Source organism: Mustela nivalis (genome assembly GCF_964662115.1).
Source record: "Mustela nivalis genome assembly, chromosome: 1".
Taxonomy (NCBI): domain Eukaryota; kingdom Metazoa; phylum Chordata; class Mammalia; order Carnivora; family Mustelidae; genus Mustela; species Mustela nivalis.
The window spans coordinates 150114951-150135746 of NC_139020.1; the positions used below are offsets into that span (position 1 = coordinate 150114951).

At 45.0% G+C, this 20796-nt stretch overlaps 2 protein-coding genes across 7 annotated transcripts in view; both read left to right on the plus strand.

Annotated features, from left to right (window-relative positions):
- Positions 1–8083: 8083 nt before the first annotated feature.
- TMPPE (transmembrane protein with metallophosphoesterase domain) lies at positions 8084–19815 on the plus strand. 4 transcript variants are annotated; one of them, XM_082726084.1, is made up of 2 exons: positions 8084–8228; positions 10628–19815. In XM_082726084.1, exon 2 carries the CDS (start codon positions 10737–10739, stop codon positions 12078–12080), a length of 1344 nt encoding a protein of 447 aa, XP_082582210.1. In that variant the 5' UTR covers positions 8084–8228; positions 10628–10736; the 3' UTR covers positions 12081–19815. The 4 variants fall into 4 exon arrangements, with proteins under 4 accessions (XP_082582210.1, XP_082582213.1, XP_082582211.1 ...); XM_082726087.1 differs by lacking the exon at positions 8084–8228 and adding an exon at positions 8266–8891; XM_082726085.1 differs by lacking the exon at positions 8084–8228 and adding an exon at positions 8266–8887.
- GLB1 (galactosidase beta 1) overlaps positions 8111–20796 on the plus strand; it is an 80429-nt gene continuing 67743 nt past the window's right edge. For all 3 annotated transcript variants that reach the window (XM_082726060.1, XM_082726059.1, XM_082726061.1), the window contains exon 1: positions 8111–8228. In XM_082726060.1, coding sequence (XP_082582186.1) covers positions 8151–8228 — 78 coding nt within the window. In that variant the 5' untranslated portion in view covers positions 8111–8150. The remainder of the gene's footprint in view (positions 8229–20796) is intronic.

Consider the following 20796-nt stretch of genomic DNA (forward strand, 5'->3'; position numbering starts at 1 on the left):
GACGTACACAAAATATTCTTTAGGAATGCAAAGAATATAGTCTGGTTCATACAGACACACAGAGAAAGGAACTGTAAACCAAACCTTTGGAAAGTGGTTTCCTGTAATGTGGAAGGAAGGGCATGGAATTGGGAGAGAGTCCCATGGGGATGAGGGGATGGGAATGACTATGAGGATGCCCACTGTATTGTTTTTTTATGCCATATACTTTTTAAGATATTATTTTACAGTTACTTGTTATTTGAAAAAAAATTGTGAACTATCCCTTCTGAGTGGAGAGAAGGAGGCTGTGGAGAAAGCTGAGCTGGGAGTGGAGTTTGCCGGGTCCCTTGGGGGCTGCCTCCCATTAAGTCCAATGGATGCTGTGACGTCTACTGAAACATTGTTTGGTCCTGGTTGGTCACCATCGAGGAGTCATTTCTTGTTACCCTTGCCTAATCCCCTCCAAGTCCGGCAGCTCTATGCCACTTCCAGACCACTCTGCTTTGACAGTGGGGTTTGGGAAGTCTTTGGGAGCCACTTGGATCCCAGGCTACTCCCACATATTGCAAGCCAACCCGCCAGCCCCAAAGAAGATTACTCTAGGGGAGGAGCCATGAAGGGTATGAAAGACTGAAAAAAGGCCACCTGGGACTTGAGTATGAAGAGCTGGGGGAAGGGAGTGTGGAACAGTAAAGGTTCAGTGCACTGCCTTTGAGGAGTGAAATTGTGTGTGGACAGGTGGAGGTGGAGGGAACAGTTGCTTCCCATAATAATTCAACACAACTTGTAGAAGGAAATGAAACTGGACAGTTTTGTGTGGCTGACCACAGCTTATGGGCCCGTTCAGCCTCAACAGACCTATGTCTAACAGTGTCTCCTCATTAAGAGCCAAAGTTCCCCAATGTGACTTTAATGACAAATTCTCTTTTGTATCATGAATTTATTCATTCTTTCAAAGCACCGTTCAGCATCTACTCTATAGCAGGTCCTGCCCTTGGTGCTGGAATGCAAAGTTGAATCATAGATACATGCTTGACCATGAAGAACTTCAAGTTGAGTAGAGATAAGACATCTATTGTTTTTTATTTGTTACATAAACCTGTAGTGAACTATTGCATGCCAGGTACCTATTAGAGAAACGATTAGCAACTTTTCCCTCAGAGAACTCAAAGGCTGGAGAAGACAGAGAAGTAAGCCTTCAATGACCCTCCCATTAGAGCTGGAGTGGAGATATGGACAGAGTGCTGTGTGGGCCCTGAAGAGGGCCCGGTAACCATCTCAAACTGTTCTGGCTGCTATAACAATAAATGCCACAGAATGGGTGGCTTATAAACACAGGAATTTATTTCTCACAATTCTGGGGGCTGAATAATTCAACATTAAGGTGCTAGCAGATTTGGTTCTGGTGAGAGCCCACTTTCTGGTTCGTGGATGGCCATCAGCTCACTGCGTCCTCACATGGTGCAAGGAGCCAGGGAGTTCTCTGAAGTCTCTTCTGTAAGGGCTCTGTTCTCGTGATCTAATCATGCAAATGACCCGAGAGTCTCCACCTGCCAATACTATCACATGATGGAATATCTTCCAACACAGGACTTTGGTGGGTGGGAACATCGACGTTCAGTCTATGGCACTAATCTAGTCTATAGCAGGCAGCCTAGGGCTCAGGAGACGGGTGGTTGGTGAATCTCTGGTGTCACTTAGATGGGTTTGATACAGCAGTTATAATAGATCGTGATCACATAACCACTGATATTCTCTGACCTAGGAATTACAAATGAAATACCTCATGGGGATGTTCAGTTATATCAAAAGTGAAGTGCACCAGATATATGGAGATTGTTGCCTACTAGAGGGGCCAGCCCTGCCTAAAGAATGTCCCAATGCCGGGCACCTGCGTGACTCAGTCGGTTAAGCGTCTGTCTTTGGCTTGGGGCGTGATCCCAGAGTCCTGGGATTGAGCCCCGCATCAGGCTCCCTGCTCAGTGGAGAGCCTGCTTCTCTCTCTCCCTCTGCATGCCACTCTTCCTACTTGTGCTCTCTCTCTCTGTCAAATAAATAAATAAAATCTAAAAAAAAAAAGTCCCAATGCATATCTCTGACTACTGTTACCCTGAAGGGGCCCAAGGATCTGGTGCCATGAGACCTTCTGATCTTTGAAGAGAAACTGGAAATCCAGATTACACAAATTCTCCTGATTAAAGGTTGACAGCTCTAGCAATAATACAAAATGTAAGACACTTTATAGACCAGCCATTCTGGCCATTGCTGGTTGCAACCTTTAACTGAGCTAGCAAATGACTCTGATCTTTCAGAGAAATGAAACACAGCCACAGATCAGAGACAGTGGGTTGACTCCTCAGGCCCCTGGAGAAGAAACAACAGGCTTAGAGCATACAGGAGAGGGAAAGAAACACCCCAAAAAGTGCAGCTGAGACATCATGAGGAAGCAGATGCTGTTGACAGTAAGGCGACAGAAAGAGGATAGGAGAATGGAGTGTCTAAAACAAAGTCATCAAAATAAATACATTAAATTAAATTTTAAAAGTCATCAATTTTCCCCCTGAAGTCAGGTCTCACTTGGGACATTTTGTTTCTAGACATCTCAAACTCCCAAAAGGAGGATAAGGGACATGGGAGAGGGGGATATGGGGAGAAGGATATCCTAACACTTATGACTGCCATATAGCATGATCCAGTTCCTGATACACAGTTGCTGACTTTTATTGGAACCGTGGACAAACTGTTGGCCAATTATTTCACAATTTTATCTTTTTATTGTTTCATAACCATACTCACCAGCTGGTTGCACAATTCAGCCCCAGGATACAAGTCTCAGGACTTTCTATGTCAGAAAACTTAAAGACATGGGAAAGATAAGGATTTGCTGCAAATTAGAAATATCTACATCTGTAGGCTGGAAACTTTATTTTTTTATTTTTTAAATAACTTTGTATTTTGACATAGAATTTAAATAACTTTGTATTTTGACATAGAATTCCTATACCTAATTCATTCATCTGACATAGAATCCCTATCCCTAATTCATCAATAGTTAACATTTTGCCTTATTTGTTCCATAATTTGCTATTTGCTCTCTCATCATGGACATGTAAAGTATACATTATGTATAACATATAATTATATATATAAATAGATACACATTATTATTACCATCTGAGAATAAGTTATGTATCTTTACCCCTAAACGTTTCAGTGTATTTCCTAAGAACATAGCCATTATCAAAATTAGGAATTTTAAATATTTATATAATATTATTATTTTAATCCATAGTCTATATTCAACTTTGGTTAATTGTGTCAATAATGTCTTGTTTAGTGCTCCTCCACCCCCCTTGGTCCGAGACCATGCATTGTACTTAGGTGTCATGTCTTTTCAGTGGAGGCTTTGTTTTTTCCTTGCCTTTAGCACATATCATTTAATACTCCTAAAAGCTATTCCAAATTATAAGTATTATATTTATTATTATTTTTTTAAAGATTTTATTTATTTATTTGACAAAGACAGAAAGAGCACAAGCAGGGGGTGCTGCAGACAGAGGGAGAAGCAGGCTCCCTGCTAAGCAGGGGGTCTGATGCAGGGCTGGATCCCAGGATCCTGAGATCATGACCTGAGCCAAAGGTAGACACTTAATTGACTGAGCTACACAAGTGCCCCCCAAATTACAAGAATTTTAATAGAATTTTCTAAATATTAGAAAAGTAGGGGCATCTGGGTGGCTCAGTGGGTTAAAGCCTCTGCCTTCGGCTCAGGTCATGATCCCCGGGTCCTGGGATCAATACCCCAGCAAACTCTATGTGCACACTTGGACAGGAACTGAAAAATAAAGTATAGGCAGAAGCCTGTCTTTGTAAAAATAAGTCATGCTCTAACGTCAGCCAGTATGACTTTTTAGAGCCGCCATTTCCTTCTAGCTCTGTGGTGAGTCATTTAACTTGTCTGTGCCTCAGTTTTCTCTTCCGTGAAATGTGGATAATAGTATGCAACTTGGATTATGAGGCAGAAGTGAAACGCTGATGACAAAGCATTCAGCTCCACTACAACACAAAGGCAAGTTCTCAAATCTCAGAGACAAACTACAATCCATACTCTTTGGGCAAGTTTTTATTGTAAAGTGCCAGATAAAAAATATTTTAGGTTTTGTGGGCCTTGAGGTCTGTGTATCAATGACTCCTCTCTGCCAGTACGCAAAAGCAGTTACACACAAAGCGCGGAGGATAGGAAGTGGCTGTGTTCGAATACAATTTTATTTGTGGACCCTGACATTAGAATCTCATGTTGTTTTTGAAGGTCACAAAATACCATTCTTCTTTTGATTTTTTCCTCCAACCATTTAAAAATATAAACTTAATTCTGAACAAACAGGCCATATAAAAATAAGCAGCAGGCCAGATCTGGGTGGCTGGTCTTTGTCAACCCCGTGCCTCAATTCAGTTAAGAATGCCTGCTGTACATTATCACTTTGGATCTATTAGCTGGGAAAGTGGGAAAAACTGGATCTGCCATGTGATAAGGATTTTAAAAAATCTTTAACTTAATTTTGCAATAACTCAGACTTAGAAAAAAGTTCAAAAAAAAAAAAAAAGCAGTCCAAAGAATTCCTGTTGAGTCCCCAAATGTCAACATTTTACTGTATTTGTTTTATTATTTTGCATGTACCTAACTACTCATTTTTTTCCTGAACTGTTTGAGAGTTGTAAAGGCGATGCCCTTTTGTTTCCTAAAAACAAAGACACCCTCTTATGTAACCATAGGGCGAGTAACCAAATCAATAAATTAATACAAAAGTATTATTTAATCTTCAGACTTTGTACCCTTATCAAACTCAAGAAATTAACTTACAGGCCTAATTCTGACTCCATCAACTGTCCTACTAACATTCTGTATGTGCCAAATGTCTTCCAGTCATCACTCTGCTAACTTCCCCAACTACCCAGTGAGTTTGATATTATTTTACAAATGAAGTAAAATGATTTACCAATTTGCCATTGAAGGAACTAAAGGCTTGGAGAAGTTAACTAAGGTACTCACAGTCACACAGATATTAAGTGGCATAGCTGGAATTTTAATTCAGGTGTGTCAGCTTCCAAAGCCCTTGCTTTTCCGTACCGGATGAGGGTTGCAGAGTTTGAAAAGGACTTCACCATACAAGGGGAAGCAGTTGGTGTTTTAGGCTGAGAAGAACCTGAGAAGGGAGGGCCAGCGACTATTTCTCAGTTTCTCAAGGAAATGCCCAGCGGGAAAAGAAAAAGGTATGAACAAATGGAACTTCAGCTATTTTGTTGCATAGTAGAAAAGGTTTTTGACACTTTTTAAAGTAAAATATAACTTTTTAATTTATTTTAAAAATACAGAAAGTGACACAAAATACATGACTTAATGAGTTATATTATGGAGAAAACCCTTGTAACCACCAGTTGGAGAAACAAAACTCTCTTGCCTCCCAACCCCCCGAAGCTGCCCTGCACGGGCTGAATCCCAATCTCATCTCACCACCCATAAGTAACCACTATTTTTGACTTTTATAGTCATTTCTCCCAGCATTTAAAGACCAAATTGAGTTTGTTTTTTTTTTTAAGGATCCACACGTTGTACAAAATAGTGTTAAAGGAAAAATTATTCTGACACTTGTTAAAATGTAAGGAAGACTTCTTTCAGGATGTTGTAATGGAAGGAGCAGATGGGTAGTTCAGTGTGAAGCGTCTGGGTTTGGCTCAGGTCATGATCTCAGGGTAATGAGATCTGGGATGGAGCCAAGAGTCAGGCTCCCTGCTCAGCCGGGAATCTGCTTCTCCCTCTGCCCCTCGAACATGCGTGCTTTCTCTCTCATAAATAAATAAAACCTTTAAAAAAAAAAAAAGATGTTGTAATAGGGGAGAGAGATAGGTTTCCTTTTTTTTTTTTTTTTTTTTTTTTTAAGGTTTCAATTTTAAGTAGAGCAAAGATAAGGACAGCTGGGGATTTATAGCTGGTCAGCAGAGTAAGGGGGTTGTGGGTAGAAAATTACAACAGAAAATTCTTGCTAAGGGCAGGTCAAGGACTTAGAAGTCAAAGTTAGGGGATGAGGAACTTGATCCAGTATCAAGAGTTGGGGAATTTTCCCTAAACTGACTTAGCAGGATTCTTTGCTAAGACCAGACAATGCAGGCCAGGCAAGGACAGGAGGAGCCTAACTAAAGTTTAGCTCAGGAGAGAATCTGTTAATAGCATAATTTAACCTTACATTTTATTTTTCAAAATAAGGAATTAACAAAATAAAATATTTTTTTTTAAAGATTTTATTTATTTATTTGACAGAGAGAAATCACAAGTAGATGGAGAGGCAGGCAGAGAGAGAGAGAGAGAGAGGGAAGCAGGCTCCCTGCCGAACAGAGAGCCAGATGCGGGACTCGATCCCAGGACCCTCGGATCATGACCTGAGCCGAAGGCAGAGGCATTAACCCACTGAGCCACCCAGGCGTCCCCAAAATAAAATATTTAAAAGAAATGAATTTTGTGCTCTCAGTTATAACTAATAAAGCTGGAAAAATTAAATATATGTATATATTTAAGAGTTTTATATATATACATGTATATAGAAAGCAAAATAGAACTAACTTATGATCCAGCAACTGCATTCCTGGGTATGTACGAATGTACTCAAGAATACAAGAACACTGATTCAAAGGGATACATACACCCTTATGTTTGCACAGCATTATTTACAATCCAAGATGTGGAAACAGCCCAATGTCCATCAATTCATAAAGAAGAGGTCGTATTTATAAATAAATATATATATATGTATATATATATATTTATGAATACTATTCAGCCATAGTAAAGAATGAAATCTTGCCATTTGCAAAGACATGGATGAAGCTAGAAAGTATAATGGTAAGCAAAATAAGTCAGAGAAAAGACATATATAATTTCACTCATGTGGAATTTATTAAACAAAACAAGCAAAGGGGGAAAAAAACCAAGAGAGACAAAGCAAGAAACAGACTCTTAACTATAGAGAACAATCTGATGCTTACCAGAGGGGAGAAGGTGGGGATTAGGAGCTCACTTGTAGGGATGAGCACAGGGTGATGTATGAAGTGCTGAATCACTATACTACACACCCAAACTAATATAACACTATGCTAACTAACTAGAATTTAAGTGAAAACTTTAAATAAGTAAATAAACTGGAGAAAACAACAACAACAAGAAGTGGTTTCCCTCTGAAACTCAGTTTCCATTAGACCTGAGACCCTTACAAGTGTCAGTGAAGGGAAGTGGGATTTTTAGAGCTCCTGGGGAACCAGCCCGAAAAGGATTCTCTTAACTGAGGCTGCAGAGACCTTTTTCTTTCCAAGTGTAAAAAAATATAATACTATTTCATACTCATTTGCCAGATTCCCTGCATTTCAAGGATGCTGGAGGTGTTGCTTCTTTTACCTCTCAAAACCCAACCACGAAGCAGAAATTCTGCAAACTTGGGTGCTTTGCGGGTTGGTATTCAAAATTGATTTTGTCACAGCTGAACCATACCTCTAAAACTATCAGTAACCTAGCACAATGGTTCTCACATTTTAGCACGCACTGGGATAACCCGGAACATTTATAAAAATGCAGATTTCTGGATCCCATTCCGAGAGTTTCTGATTGAGACTTTCTGGGTGATGCCCTGGAACTTTCATTTCTGACAAGTACCGGGTATACAGTTGGTCCCAGGGGCCACACTGCGGAGCCGGGAACGCAGGGCTAGCATTCTATCTCCTCCACTTAGGTGTACCTGGTCTCAAACTTCCCCTTCTGTGCCCTCAAGGAAGCAGGGGAGCCAAGACGACCCTTGTTAAAGTCCAACCCCGGGGCGCGTTATCAAGCTGCTGACAGTCAGGCCTTCTGACTGCCTGTCCAAAGGGTCGCGCCGCGAGGCAGCTGCAAGCAAATTCCAGATAACGCTATCCGGGAGTCACGCGACCGCCCGCGGCCCCCCGGCTCGCCCAGGCCCCTCCCCGCCCCCACCCGCGGCCCTGCGGTCGCGGGGCGGAGCGAGGGGCGGATCTGCTGTGCGGCTGGCGGCAGGGCGGGTAAGGGGCGGCGCCAGGGCACGGGTCCTCAGTCAAGTGACGCGGAGCAGCTGGCCCGCGCGCCGACTGCGGAGCGGAGAGGCCGGAGGATGGGCTTGTGGGGGGTGTTTCGCATTCTCTCTCTACTGCTGGTGCCGCTGCTGCCGGGTACCGCGTGCGGCCTGCGCGTAAGTCCACGGGACCCCGCGCGGGGGTTCATTGAGAGGGGGCAGGCTGGCGAGGGACCGGGTTGGGGCTGCGGCCGCCCTCCGGGGTCCTGCAGGGCGTGGGCCTGGGACCCCGGACTGTGCCGGGGCAGGCGGGCAGCTGGAGGAGCGCAGGCAGTGGACCGGCCCTCCCGTCGGGGGCGGGCCGGGCGGGGCGCGCGTCCTTCCCGGTAAGCTCTGTCGCTCGCGTGTTCAGCCCCGGTCGCCCCTTCCGCTTGGACCCACTTCCCCGTTGGTGCAAGACGGGGTGAGAGAAGGTGCGCCCAAACCTTTCTAGCTTTGCAGTTTTCCGGGAGGGAGATTCCAAGGAGCGCATGGCATTGCAGGGCGCCTTGGGCTGTGGCTTGAGGCGCCCTCCCTTGCCCAGTTCGGGTGCTGCGGAGCGCTCCGGAAGGAGAAAAATGGGGTCAGGAGAGGCCCCGGCGATGGGAATGTTGGATTGATTTCCTTCGAGGGGTTCTCCTTTCAAACATTTCGTCCCTTTCCCGCCACTCCCTGCTGCTGCCTACTGTTTTTGGCTTGAATTTTCCCGATCTTCAGTGTTTGGCGGTACAGGCCAGGGGTGGGCAAGAGATAGGCTGCAGGTGGCAGCCAGCGTTGCTGGAGGTCCGGCCGAACAAGTAGGTGAGGTGGGGGCCGGGGGGGCGGTGCAGGATTGGCGGGAGGATAGCCTCAAATAGAGCTAAAGTCTGGGCGGGAGGGGCCTCCATACCGCTGCCTGGGGAGGTCAACATCACAGCCGCGGAAAGATTGGGGGGGGCAGATAATTGAAATGGGCACCTGGTCCTCCGTACGTTTAGCGAACCAAATGTGGCTCCCCCCAAAGTTTAGGTGGGCTGCTTGATGCTAGGGCGTGTTTTCAATAGAAGGAGAGGAAATTTGGGCCCATTTACTTGTAAATTTCATCTCTTGATGAAAAGCTTTCGGTAAGTGCTTAGGAAGAGAAGTCATATATTAATTTAAAATCAAGGTTGGAAATCTTAAGTTGTTGAAAAACAGTTGCTGAACATAGCTTAATTTGGGGTTCTAGAGAAAGGTCACCTTAAATTGAGTGCTAACTTCTGTCTGCCTACATCTCTGGTTTCCCTGCTTTTGTGTGCGTGTGTGTGTGTGTGTGTGTGTGTGTGTGTGTAGGAGCCCTGGGTGAGAGCTACCCAGCTCTGAGAACCACTGGCCAGGGTGGAGCCGGGGTGGAGTTGGGGAACCATGGCAGGGAACAGTGGCAGAGAAAATGGGGGGGGTGGCACTGTGGGAGGAGAGAGATCAGGGTTTGGGGTTGAGGAGCTGGTGGAAAGGGCAGCCCACTGGGGAACGTTGTGCCCCATCGTCCTGCAGGGGGGTGCCCAGAGCCTACACAGGGAGTCCAGCTTCACCCCAGGAATTTTTATGTCAGGTATCTAGGTGGCCTTTCTGGCCTGGAGCTTCAGAAAGATACCAGCAAACTAGCTTTCCAGGGTTTCCTTGTTTACTTGTATGTAGAACTGCGGTTCTCAGACTTTAACTGTCCTAGAAATTAAAATAGAAACTTTAAAAAAATATTTATTAACTTATCTAAGAAATAATAAATCATTACATGTCAACGAACTATATCTCTTGAAAAATAACAGTATTTCTCCCCAAACTTGAGCCGGAGGAGTGGCACAGTTTTACATTTTTGCACACCTCTTTCGCGCCTGTCGTAATAGATGATAGCTGGGTATGTTCAGTTTTTTTTTTTTTTTTAAGATTTTATTTATTTATTTGAGAGAGAGAAATCACAAGTAGATGGAGAAGCAGGCAGAGAGAGAGAGAGGGAAGCAGGCTCCCCGCTGAGCAGAGAGCCCGATGCGGGACTCGATCCCAGGCCCCCGAGATCATGACCTGAGTTGAAGGCAGTGGCCCAACCCACTGAGCCACCCAGGCGCCCTGGGTATGTTCAGTTTTGCCATATCACATGTCATAGAGCCCCTGGAAAACTCCACCATACACTCATGAGAGAATGAGAATGCAAAAGGCAGTTATAGCTTAGTAGTATTAGGAATATAATTCTGAGTAAATGTACCTCCTGAAAGGGTCTCCCTGGACCACACTTTGAGAACCGCTAATTTAAAATAACACTTTTTTTAATCATTAAAAAAAAGTTGACATGCTTTGTGGAAAAACTTTTAAATATTCAGAAAACTGTAAGTAAGAACATGAGAACTGCCCACCACGTTACAATCCACTGTGTTTGTATTTTAATAATAAAGCGTAGCAACCAACTGGTATTTGAGTGGCTTGGATTCGAGGCAGGCTGGGTAGATGTGAGTGGCCTTCAGGTTTTGAATGGGGACAAGGAAGCTCTAATATCCCACAAAGCTGACGCGGGTTCCTGGTTGCAGGCGGAGCCGACCTGGAAACTTCTGCTTGGCCACTGTCCTTTCTAAGGAACTCACCTTCCAGAGCCCGCCCACACAGAACTGGCAGGGGACCCTCTTAGGAGCAGAGACAATGGCGATCTTCAGGCAGCTGTCCCTGGGTACAAAGGCTGCCTTGGCTGCAGGCACGGTCTTCGTGTCCATGATTGTGTCCCGCTCCTATCTGGCGGGGAGCCTTGAGCTCAGGGCCTGGCGTTGGCTGTTCCGCCTGCAGCTGGCCCTGTTTGCCAACTCGCTCATGCTCATTGGCTCCCTCTACATCTGGCGTAGCGCAGTCAGCAACCTCAGCCACTCCCCTGCCGCAGAGTCCACCTGTTTTCAGCTTTGGAAGATGGCTGTTGGGGCATTTCTCGCCCTGGCCCATTCCAGTTTCTTCACCATGCTCTTTTTAGTGGCAGAGGAGCCCTATCTCTTTTCCTTGGCAGCCTACTCCTGCCTCGGGGCCTACATCATCATGGTCTTCTTTCTCTGTACCCTCAGTGGCATGGAGCAGGCCTGCCAGCTCTTGGCGTGGCGCAGTGGTAGGGTTGTGGGCAGCCTTGACAAGACAAGGAAGCTGGCGGTCAGGCCGGCCCTGGCCGTGGCAGTGACTGCCGTGCTCAGCGTGGCTGGGCTCCTGAATGCCGCTCAGCCTCCAGCTGTGAAAACCGTGGAGGTGCCCATCCATCAGCTGCCTCCCTCGATGGACAGCCTCAAGATCGTGCTCCTCTCAGACATTCACTTGGGCCCCACAGTGGGCAGGACCAAGATGGAGATGTTTGTGAGCATGGTGAACATGCTGGAACCAGACGTCACAGTGATCGTGGGTGACCTCTGTGATTCGGAAGCCTCCGTCCTCCGCACAGCCGTGGCTCCTTTGGGTCAGCTCCACTCCCACCTCGGCACCTACTTCGTCACGGGGAATCACGAGTACTACACGTCAGACGTCAGCAACTGGTTTGCGCTGCTGGAATCCCTGAACGTCAAGCCCCTTCACAACGAGAACGTGAAGATCTCCGCCACAGGGGCCCAGCATGGGGGTGGTGAGGGGGAGGACTGGATCTGCTTGGCTGGGGTGGACGATATCGAAGCAGACATCCTGCACTACTCCGGCCACGGCATGGATCTCGTCAAGGCCCTGGGGGGCTGCAGCCCAGACCACACCACCATCTTGCTAGCTCACCAGCCGCTGGCTGCCAAGAGAGCCCTGCAGGCTCGGCCAGATATTAACCTGATTCTCTCTGGGCACACGCATGCTGGGCAGATCTTCCCCTTGAACGTGGCTGCCTATCTCTTGAACCCCTTCTTTGCTGGCCTCTACCAAGTGGCCCAGACTACATTTGTATATGTCAGCCCAGGCACGGCCTACTATGGGATACCCATGAGACTGGGTAGCCGGGCGGAGATTACAGAGCTTATCCTGAGGCGGGCTCCCTGAATCTGTCCGGCCTCACAGCTTTTTGGTGCCCTTGCCCTTCACCATCTATCCCTCCTTAGAGTGGGTTGCCTGCTTTCCCCCCCTCCAGCCTCTCCTGCCCAGCCCTGCCAATACATGCTCGGTCACAAGCCTGGCTTGAACAGTGGTTTGTGCTGGGGCTGCCTGTCAAGTCCAGGCTGGCTTACTTTGTAGGTGGCCAGTGGCTTCTTTATATGTATCTGTGAGACTACTCAAGTCACATGTAAGGACAAGCATCTATTTTCCAGATGATGGGAAGTAAGCTCTCCTCCTCTGCAGAGCTCAGAAGGCTGAATGGAAACGTGGGGCTGCTTGAAAGGGATACCTCTAGAAAGCAGAACAGAGAGGAACACTGGCGTTTTTAAAACCCCTTTAGGACTTAGGCAGTTTTCAGGATCAGTGATCCAGAGCTTTCTGGGGAAAGGGTAGAGCAGATCTGGGAGAGCAGGCAGGAGGGAGGCCCCATCTGGCTGCTGGGGAAGAATGTTTCCTTTTCCCTCTTGGTTCTGTCCCCTTTATTGAGGGCATCAGCCAAACCCTCGGGGACGCAGGGCTCTGGCTGTTCTGGGCTCGTGTGCTGCTCTTTTATCGCTTGTGCTTCTGGGCCTTGGGCTGGAAAGAAACAGAAGCACAGTTGTAGGCATTGGTAATGCACTGCTGCTTAGGGATTCAGAGGGGGTTTGCCTCCCTGGGCTCCTTTAATCCCGTACTTGGGCGAGGTAATTAGGGATAGGCTACCTTTCCCTCCTCGAAGGTGGGAAAAATGAGGCAGAGAGAAACAGGGCGCTGGCAACATGACAGGGTATGGAGGGGACCCTTGGCCGAAAGCCAGGCCTTCTGCCTCCCTGTCCACGGTCTGGTGCTTAAGGAGCGGCATCTGAGACCAGTGAGTGCAGAGCTCAAACACATGCTGCTGTGCCAAGAGAATGAACAGGGCTCGAGAACCTGAGGGTCTCTCGGCCTGGAAGGGGTTTGGCTTGGTTCAGCGTAGGCTGGCTGTGACATTGGCAGAAGAGTCGAGAAAGTAGACCCCCTCCCACCTCCCAGATTTGAGTCTGCATTTTGTGAGATGCCGAGGCACGCTCTCTACCAGGGGAAGTTGAGTTTGCTGGGGGAAGGGGCACAGTTTTGTACTCTTGCAGGGCTGGGAGACCTTCCCTCCCCGTGGGCCCTGGCTGTGGACTGCTGGGACGTCTTCCCTGCTGGGTGGCTTCCACGCCAGCACCCTCCTGTCCATCTCTCACCCTGTTCTGACCCCATCAGCGTTGTCCTAGGGCCTGGACATAGAACCATAGCGCCATGCTGCTGGGCTCTGGACCCTGGAGTGACCCGCTCCCTGATGGCCAAGCCTCTTGTGCCAGAGGCAAGAGACCCTTCAGCCCTGAGGTAGCAGTCAGTAAGCTCTCCTGTAGGAAAAGGCCTCACTGAGAAGCCCAGGGACCTCGGCTCAGCACTGACTTTTTGTAACCAAGAGTCTCTCCAACAGGGAACAAAAACCCCACTCGGCCTGGAGAAGCTCATCCTGCTGCTCTTTGGTCAGGTAGCATTAGGGGAATGACTTGACCTCACCAAGCCTCACTTTCCCTCACCCTAAAATGAGAATAATTCTGTCTACCTCAGTATTTTTCCACCAGGTTGGTATTAAGATGTGGAGTGAGGTACCTGTGGCCCAGGCGCACCGGAAGCGCTTGGTGGCGTTAATATTTAACCATCATGGGGGCCAGCTGTGCTGGGCAGGGGGTGCCCAGGGAACGAATGGAGTGGCCGAGCCTGGGGAATGCTGCCTATGGCTAGGGTCCAGTGAGGTGTCAAGGCAGCACCTGCTGGGGGTCTGTTTTTCTTGGCCTGTGCTACAGTATCCTTGCACACACTGTGGCCTCAGGGAGTTCCTTATATTTTCCTCCTGTCTTCCTGGTGTGTAACAGAATCCTAGGTGCTCCTGGAGACCCTTTCTCGTTGGCAGGCAGACGAGGTACTAACAGTGAGCCTTCCAGGCAAATTTAAAATCAGTCTTTGCATTGGGATTTCAGCGGTTTCTTTGTTTGTATCCCCTTGTGCTTAATCGTCCTGCAGCCAGGAGTAAGTTTCCGAACCCTCTCCTCCCTCCCTTGTGACCTGATCCCGTTTTCTGGATCATTCCAGTGGACTTTCCAGCTCTCTGTTGCTTAGATTTCACCAGACTCCTTGCTGCCATTTATCTTCCAGCCTTAGGTGCCGCTGGTGGCGGTTGACCTTTCTGGATATTCTTCATCTGTGTTCTGAGCTGCCTGAGATTAGCTTCCTTCTTTACTGTTTATCTTGCATCTTTGTCTCCTCTTTCTCCCAAGTACTGTCATTTTGCGGTCTTGTGTACCCTCACTCTTGTTCTGAAGTCCTTGCTTGCCTGATTGTTTTCAACTCCCAGAAGTAAGACAGGTCCATCCTGTGTGTCCTGGTAAGACTGAGCAGCACCTTTTCCTGCATGGTTTAGATCCCGTGGTGAGGTGGAATTGTTCCCAGCGGAAGCTGCTCCCTTACTGTGCAGATGTGGCCCTGGTGGGCCACTCTCCGCGGCACCCTTTGCTCCTGTTCCCTCTTCCTCGATCACTCACCTTCTTTCATGTTCATGTGTGGCTGGGGGAGGTGGTGAGGAACATACACTGGAAGCTTGGGAAGTCTTTCAGTTTCCTTTCAGTTTTTCTTTTAATTTGTTAAACTCAAAATGAAGCATAATGCTTTTTAAAAATTAACAGCAGCTGTACTTTGGGTCTAGGTTTCGTGAGAAACTTGTTATAAAATCTTAATAAGTTAATGCTGAAATATATGACAGTATATTTCACATATGTCTGTTTTTATGCCAATACTGCACTGTATTGGTTACTGTAGGCTTGTGATTTTTTTGGAATCAGGAATTGTGAGTCTTCCAACTTTGTTCTTTTTCAAGATCATCTTGGGTACTTGGGGTTCCTTGAAATTCCATATGAATTTTTCTATTTCTGCAAAAAAATGCAGTGGAATTTTTTTAAAGATTTTATTTATTTATTTGATAGAGATTACAAGTAGTCAGAGAAGCAGGCAGAGAGAGAGGAGGAAGCAGGTTCCCCGCTGAGCAGAGAGCCCCATACGGGGCTCGATTCCAGGACCCTGAGACCATGACCAGATCCGAAGGCAGAGGCTTTAACCCACTGAGCCACCCAGGTGCTTGGGTGGCTAAACCTAACCATCTCCTTGGTTAGGTTTAGTAAGTATTTTTATTCTTTTTGATGCTATTGTAAATGAAACTGTTTTCTTACTTTCCTTTTTAGATTATTTATTGTCAGTGTATAGAAATGCAGCTGATTTTTATATGTTGATTTTGTGTTCTGCAGTTTTGCTAAATTTGTTTATTAGTCATAGCAATTTTTGGTATTTGGTATCTTTTATTTCTTTTTCTTGCTTTGTTGCTCTGGCTAAGACTTCCAAAACTACGCTGAATAGAGGTGGTAAGAGCGGGCATTCTTGCCATATTTCTGATCATAGAGGAAAAGCTCGTGGTCTTTCATCATTGAGTATGATGTTAACTGTGGACTTTCATATATGGTCTTTATTATGTTGAGGTGATTTCTTCTAGTCCTAGTTTGTTGAGTGTTGTACTGTATTGTTATTGAGTGTTGAACCTTGTCAAATCTGTTTTCTGCCTCAATTAAGATGGGCATGTGGTTTTTGTCCTTTATTCTGTTAACATGGTGTATTATAATTACTGATTTTATATGTTGAACTATCCTTGCGTTACAGGAATAAATCTCACTTGGTCATGGAGTACTATCCCTTTAATGTGTTGTTGAATTCAGTTTGCTGGTACTTTGTTGAGGATAGTTGTGTCAATATTCATCAGACATAATTGGCCTGTAGTTTTCTTGTTATGTCTTGTCTTGCTTAGGTATTAAGGTAATGTTAGCCTCATAGAATGAGTTTAGAAGCATTTCTCCTCTTCCATCTTTTTGGCAAAGTTTCAGGAAAACTGGTGTTAATTCTTCTTTAAATGTTTGGTAGAATTCCTTAGTGAAGTCTTCTGGTCCTAGGTTTTTCTGTGATTTTCAGTTACTGATTATTTTCTTTCCAGTGATCGGTCTTCTCAGATTTTCTATTCCTTCATGATTTAGTCTTGGTAGTTTTATGTTTCTAGGAATTTTTTCATTTGTTCTAGATTACCCAGTTTATTGGCATACAATTGTTCATAGTAGTATCTTGTAATCTTGTTTATTTCTGTGGCATCAGTTGTAATATCTCCTTTTTCATTTCTGATTTTATTGAGTCTTCTCTCTTAATTAGTTCATCTAGCTAAAGCTTTGTCAGTTTTGTTGATCTTTAAAGAAAAACCCAATTCTCAGTTTCATTGATTTTTTTTCTTTCCTATTATTTTTTGTTGTTGTTGTTGTTCTGTCTTTCATTTATCTCTGCTCTGATTTTTATTATTTCCTTCTTTCTGCTAGCTTTGGGTTTAGTTTGTTCTTTGTTTTCTTGAGGAATTATGTCTCTTATAGTTCCTTTGTTTAAATCAGGACCTAAAAGTAAAACCCATATACTCTATATGATATATTTCTTAAATCTAAGTCTAGAAAACATCTTTCCTCTTTATGTCATCTATTTGTTCAAGTTATCTTAGTATTTCCTACATTTCGGAATTGTGGTGGTTAATGTGTTATATTATCCCTCATGTTGTCAGTGAGCTAGTAGAGATAGAGATCTGTAAAAGTTATAGCTAGAGGCTGGATAGTTTCAGGTTCACCATTTTTCTTTTTTGGGCAGGAAGACTTCATTGCTTTCAGTGATGCTAACACTGACCCACGGGTCTAGTGTTGTCAACTTGATCTGTCCACTAGAAAGTTCCTCATCATCTTTTTTTTTTTTTTTAAGATTTTATTTGTTTATTTGACAGAGATCACAAGTAGGCAGAGAGGTAGGTTGGGGGTGGGGGGGAAGCAGGCTCCCTGCTGAGCAGAGAGCCCAATGCCGGGCTCAATCCCAGGACCCTGGGATCATGACCTGAACCCAAGGCAGAGGTTTTAATCCACTGAACCACCCAGGCGCCCACTCATCATCCTTTCGTGTAATGTTTCAGCAGTCATTGATGATTATGCCTTTTTTTTTTAAAGTTTGCTACATTTATTATAGAATTTAGGGAGCCGGAGTACTAAAAAGGCTTTCCAGGAATAGTTAATTACCTTTTATATATTCAAGAAATGATGGTGTATCTTTTATCTCTGTTCTGAATTCTGAAGGAGTTTTTGGAGTACTCAGAAATATAATCCTGCCATCAGCTCCCAAAATAGTGATTTTTTAATTGCATAATTTCTTCTGTATTTACTAACTATGGTTCTTTTACAAAGAACTCTCCTCATCAACTGGTTACTGTGAAAAAGGGTATAACAAAGGCAAGACGGATGCTGGACTCTTCCCTTTTATTCATCAATTGTCAGAATAAAGAGTTGATGCACCAGCATACCCCAAGGATGTCCAGTAAGCTTTTTGGGGTGGGAGGAAGTAACATGAATTTGGCTCTTTTCTTATATCTGATGTGCTTCAGTCTACTGAAGTGATAATTTTTTTTTTTTTAGATTTATTTATTTATTTGAGAGAGAGAGAGAGATCAAACAGAGGGCGTGAGAGGGAGAAACAGACACCCCAGCAAGCAGAGAGCCCTGTGCCAGGCTTGATACCAGGACTCTGAGATCATGATCTGAGCTGAAGGCAGATGGCTAACTGACTGAGCCCCCCAGGCACACACCCCTGCGTGATAAATCTTTTGATGCTCAAAATCTCCCACCTTTGAGCAGTTGGGGCCCTGCTTCTCTATCATTTTGTTGTGACCGTAATGGTTTTTGATAGTTTTAGGGTTATTTTGTACATATTTTGGCCTAGACTTGGACTAAGTAATTTCCTGAAGGAGCTCTGGTTCCTTTTAGTGGGAAATACTTAGAGACCATAATTTAAGTGCTAGAGGAGCTAGTGTCATTTCTAAGTCGTTTCAGTGTTTATTGCTAGGAAATAAATATTTTTTTTAGAAAGAAAGAAACTATATTAGAATTTCCAATTTAAATGTCAAGTTAAGAGTTTTTTTGAAAAATAAACTTTATTTTTTAGAACACAGCAGACTTGAATGGAAGGTACAGAGATTTCTCACAGAACCCTGGTTACAGGGTTTTTACTTAACTTTCTTTGATTTTATGTTTGTTTCCATTTTACACTGAAAATTTTGGTTCCTAACAACCAATGTAATTATTTATTTACTTTATTCTACCTACATATATTAATGGATTCAAAATAGCAATAAACTATTATTACTAGGATGAAATTTACTGGATACAGTTTTGTTTGTTCATTTGTTTGACCTGAATGCAGCTTAAGATACATTTTTATCCTTAGGCTAAATATCATCAAAATAGTCTTTCAAATTCACCTGAAATGATTCTTTCCTGTGTGGAAAGAAACTTAGGTCTGATATTAACTTTGAAGAACTGTTTTATAATTTTAAGACTCATTTTTATTATTATTATTTTTAAGACTATGTACTTACCTTTTCTCTGAGCTGAAGAGGCAGAATTAAATCTGTAACTGCCTGTGAGTCCTGGAGGATTTGGGGAGCTGGTCCCAAGCTGTGTTCATTTCTCCTCCATTCTGCCATTTTCCTTTCTCTCCCGTTGTAATTTGTGTTCCATTATCATTGACGCTCTTCATCTGCTATCTCTTGGAACACTGAACAAAAATCTTTGCGGAACCAGAGAGGCAAACATACATAACAACACTGATAAAAAATAGGACGCATAAGCCAGAGCGGGTCATCCACAACTTCCTTCGGATCTGCATTGATTGTCACTCTTCCCTGTGGCTGTTTGCTTCAGCCTGTCTCATGTCTGCTGCTTCCCTGACACCTGGCTGTTTGAAAGGCTGTTAGCTCTGGCACAATCAAAGTTTGTTGTATAATCATCGGAAATACCCCTCTGTCTTCCTGTTCTGTGAGCTGAGGGGTCTGGGAAGCCCATGTGTATCTATACCCTTCTGTCACCATCTTCTCCACTCCCCTTCATCCCTTGTCCCTCAACCCTAGGGCATTAGCAGCCTAGGGACGTTGGGTCTGTGCCACTGCAGAGCTGAGCACCTCCTGTCAGGAATTCTCCAGGCTCTTGGGCCCCGGGGGTGAGTGAAAGGCCATACAGGGTGCTGGGGTTACAGATCCATTGAACAGGTGCTTTACTAGGGTCATACTGAAGGGCTGGAAGATGTAGTGTTTCCGAATGGTCAACATGACCCCTAACTTGTGACGTCACTGAGCACCTTGTTTTTCTTTGTATTGAGGAATGTGCATAATGTAATGCTAATATAATGGTTTTTAGTCCTGAGTATTAGAAAACCTGGGCGATGTTCACCTTTCCTGGTGACATAAATATTGGTGTTGTGTTGAGTTTTCTTAAAGAGATGCTTATTTACCACTGAAATAATCTAAACAGAATAACTTTCAAAATGTTATGTCAGACAGTATTAGGTCTCTGCTGTATAAATGGTTCAAGGGTATTTTGTCTGTACTGCTGTCTTTTTTCTCCAGTATTATATGCATTATACACAGGGGTCTTGGGAAGGTGTGTCGTTTGCCTTGCTTGCAATTGCTTTTTCTTTTCTAAGTTTCTGTGACCTCATGCATTGTAAACACTGATGCTGCAACACCCCTGCACGTGTGAAATAAAATGATAGCTCTTCAGTATTCCGTTCCCGTGCCAATTAATTTAGAAGGCGTGGAATCTGACCACAGGTCATATTTTTTGTTCTTTTGTATTTGGGGGGGACTAAGCTCTGAAGGCAGTTTTCCCCTTTCCTTCTCCCCCGCCATTACTTCTGTCAGAGGTACCACAGCCCAAAGATGTTAAGGAGGCCGGCCCTTTTAGACTAGATCCCCTCAGGTCTTTCAATGTTGAGAGGAGTCACTTTGGAGCTTTGAAGTGGATTTTCCCTATTTACCTTGGCCATGACAGCCACCATTTGGAAGCTGTCTCTTAGGTGATGTGGCTTCTGTGGCTGTCCCCATCACTCCACTGTGAGCTACTCTTCCAAGCCTCAGTTTCAGGGACTTGTCACAGTTCCTTGGGTCTCATGTTTATCTGTCAGACCAGCGTGACATCCCATGAGATGTGCTGATGACCGGGGTCTCTCGTGGGAGAGAGTGGGGCAGTGGGGGAGGGGGGCTGGGACTAGAGAGAGAATGTGTACTGCTATCCTGCCCATTTACAAACAAACCACTCTTGATCCTTTCTACTGAGAGTTTTGAAAAGAGTAGAACATTAGCCACAAACTCAAACCCTGGGTTTTCCACTTGGCTCTTCCCTGCATAATGCCTCTGACTTGTGGTGGGGGTTCAGGGTCTGTTAAGTAAAGTCATCCCAGTTTGCACTCAGGACCAGGGAAATCACTGTAGGATAGGCGCTCCTTGTTGGACCCATGTAGAAGGGCCTGGGTGGGCCGTGGCTCCCTTTCTCCCCAGTCTCCTAAAGAGCGGTAACTGCCATCACATTTCGGGACACCTGGTATGTCCGCTTAGGTGTATCCAGCCATCCCCAGAAGGCCATTTTCCCCAGGTACCCAAGTCCTAATGGGGAAGGCATCACAGGGTTCTTCCTTGAGAGATCCATGCAACCCTCCCTTCAGTCAATTGGCATTTGTTGGAGAGGCTGCCCCAGAGCTGGGAACT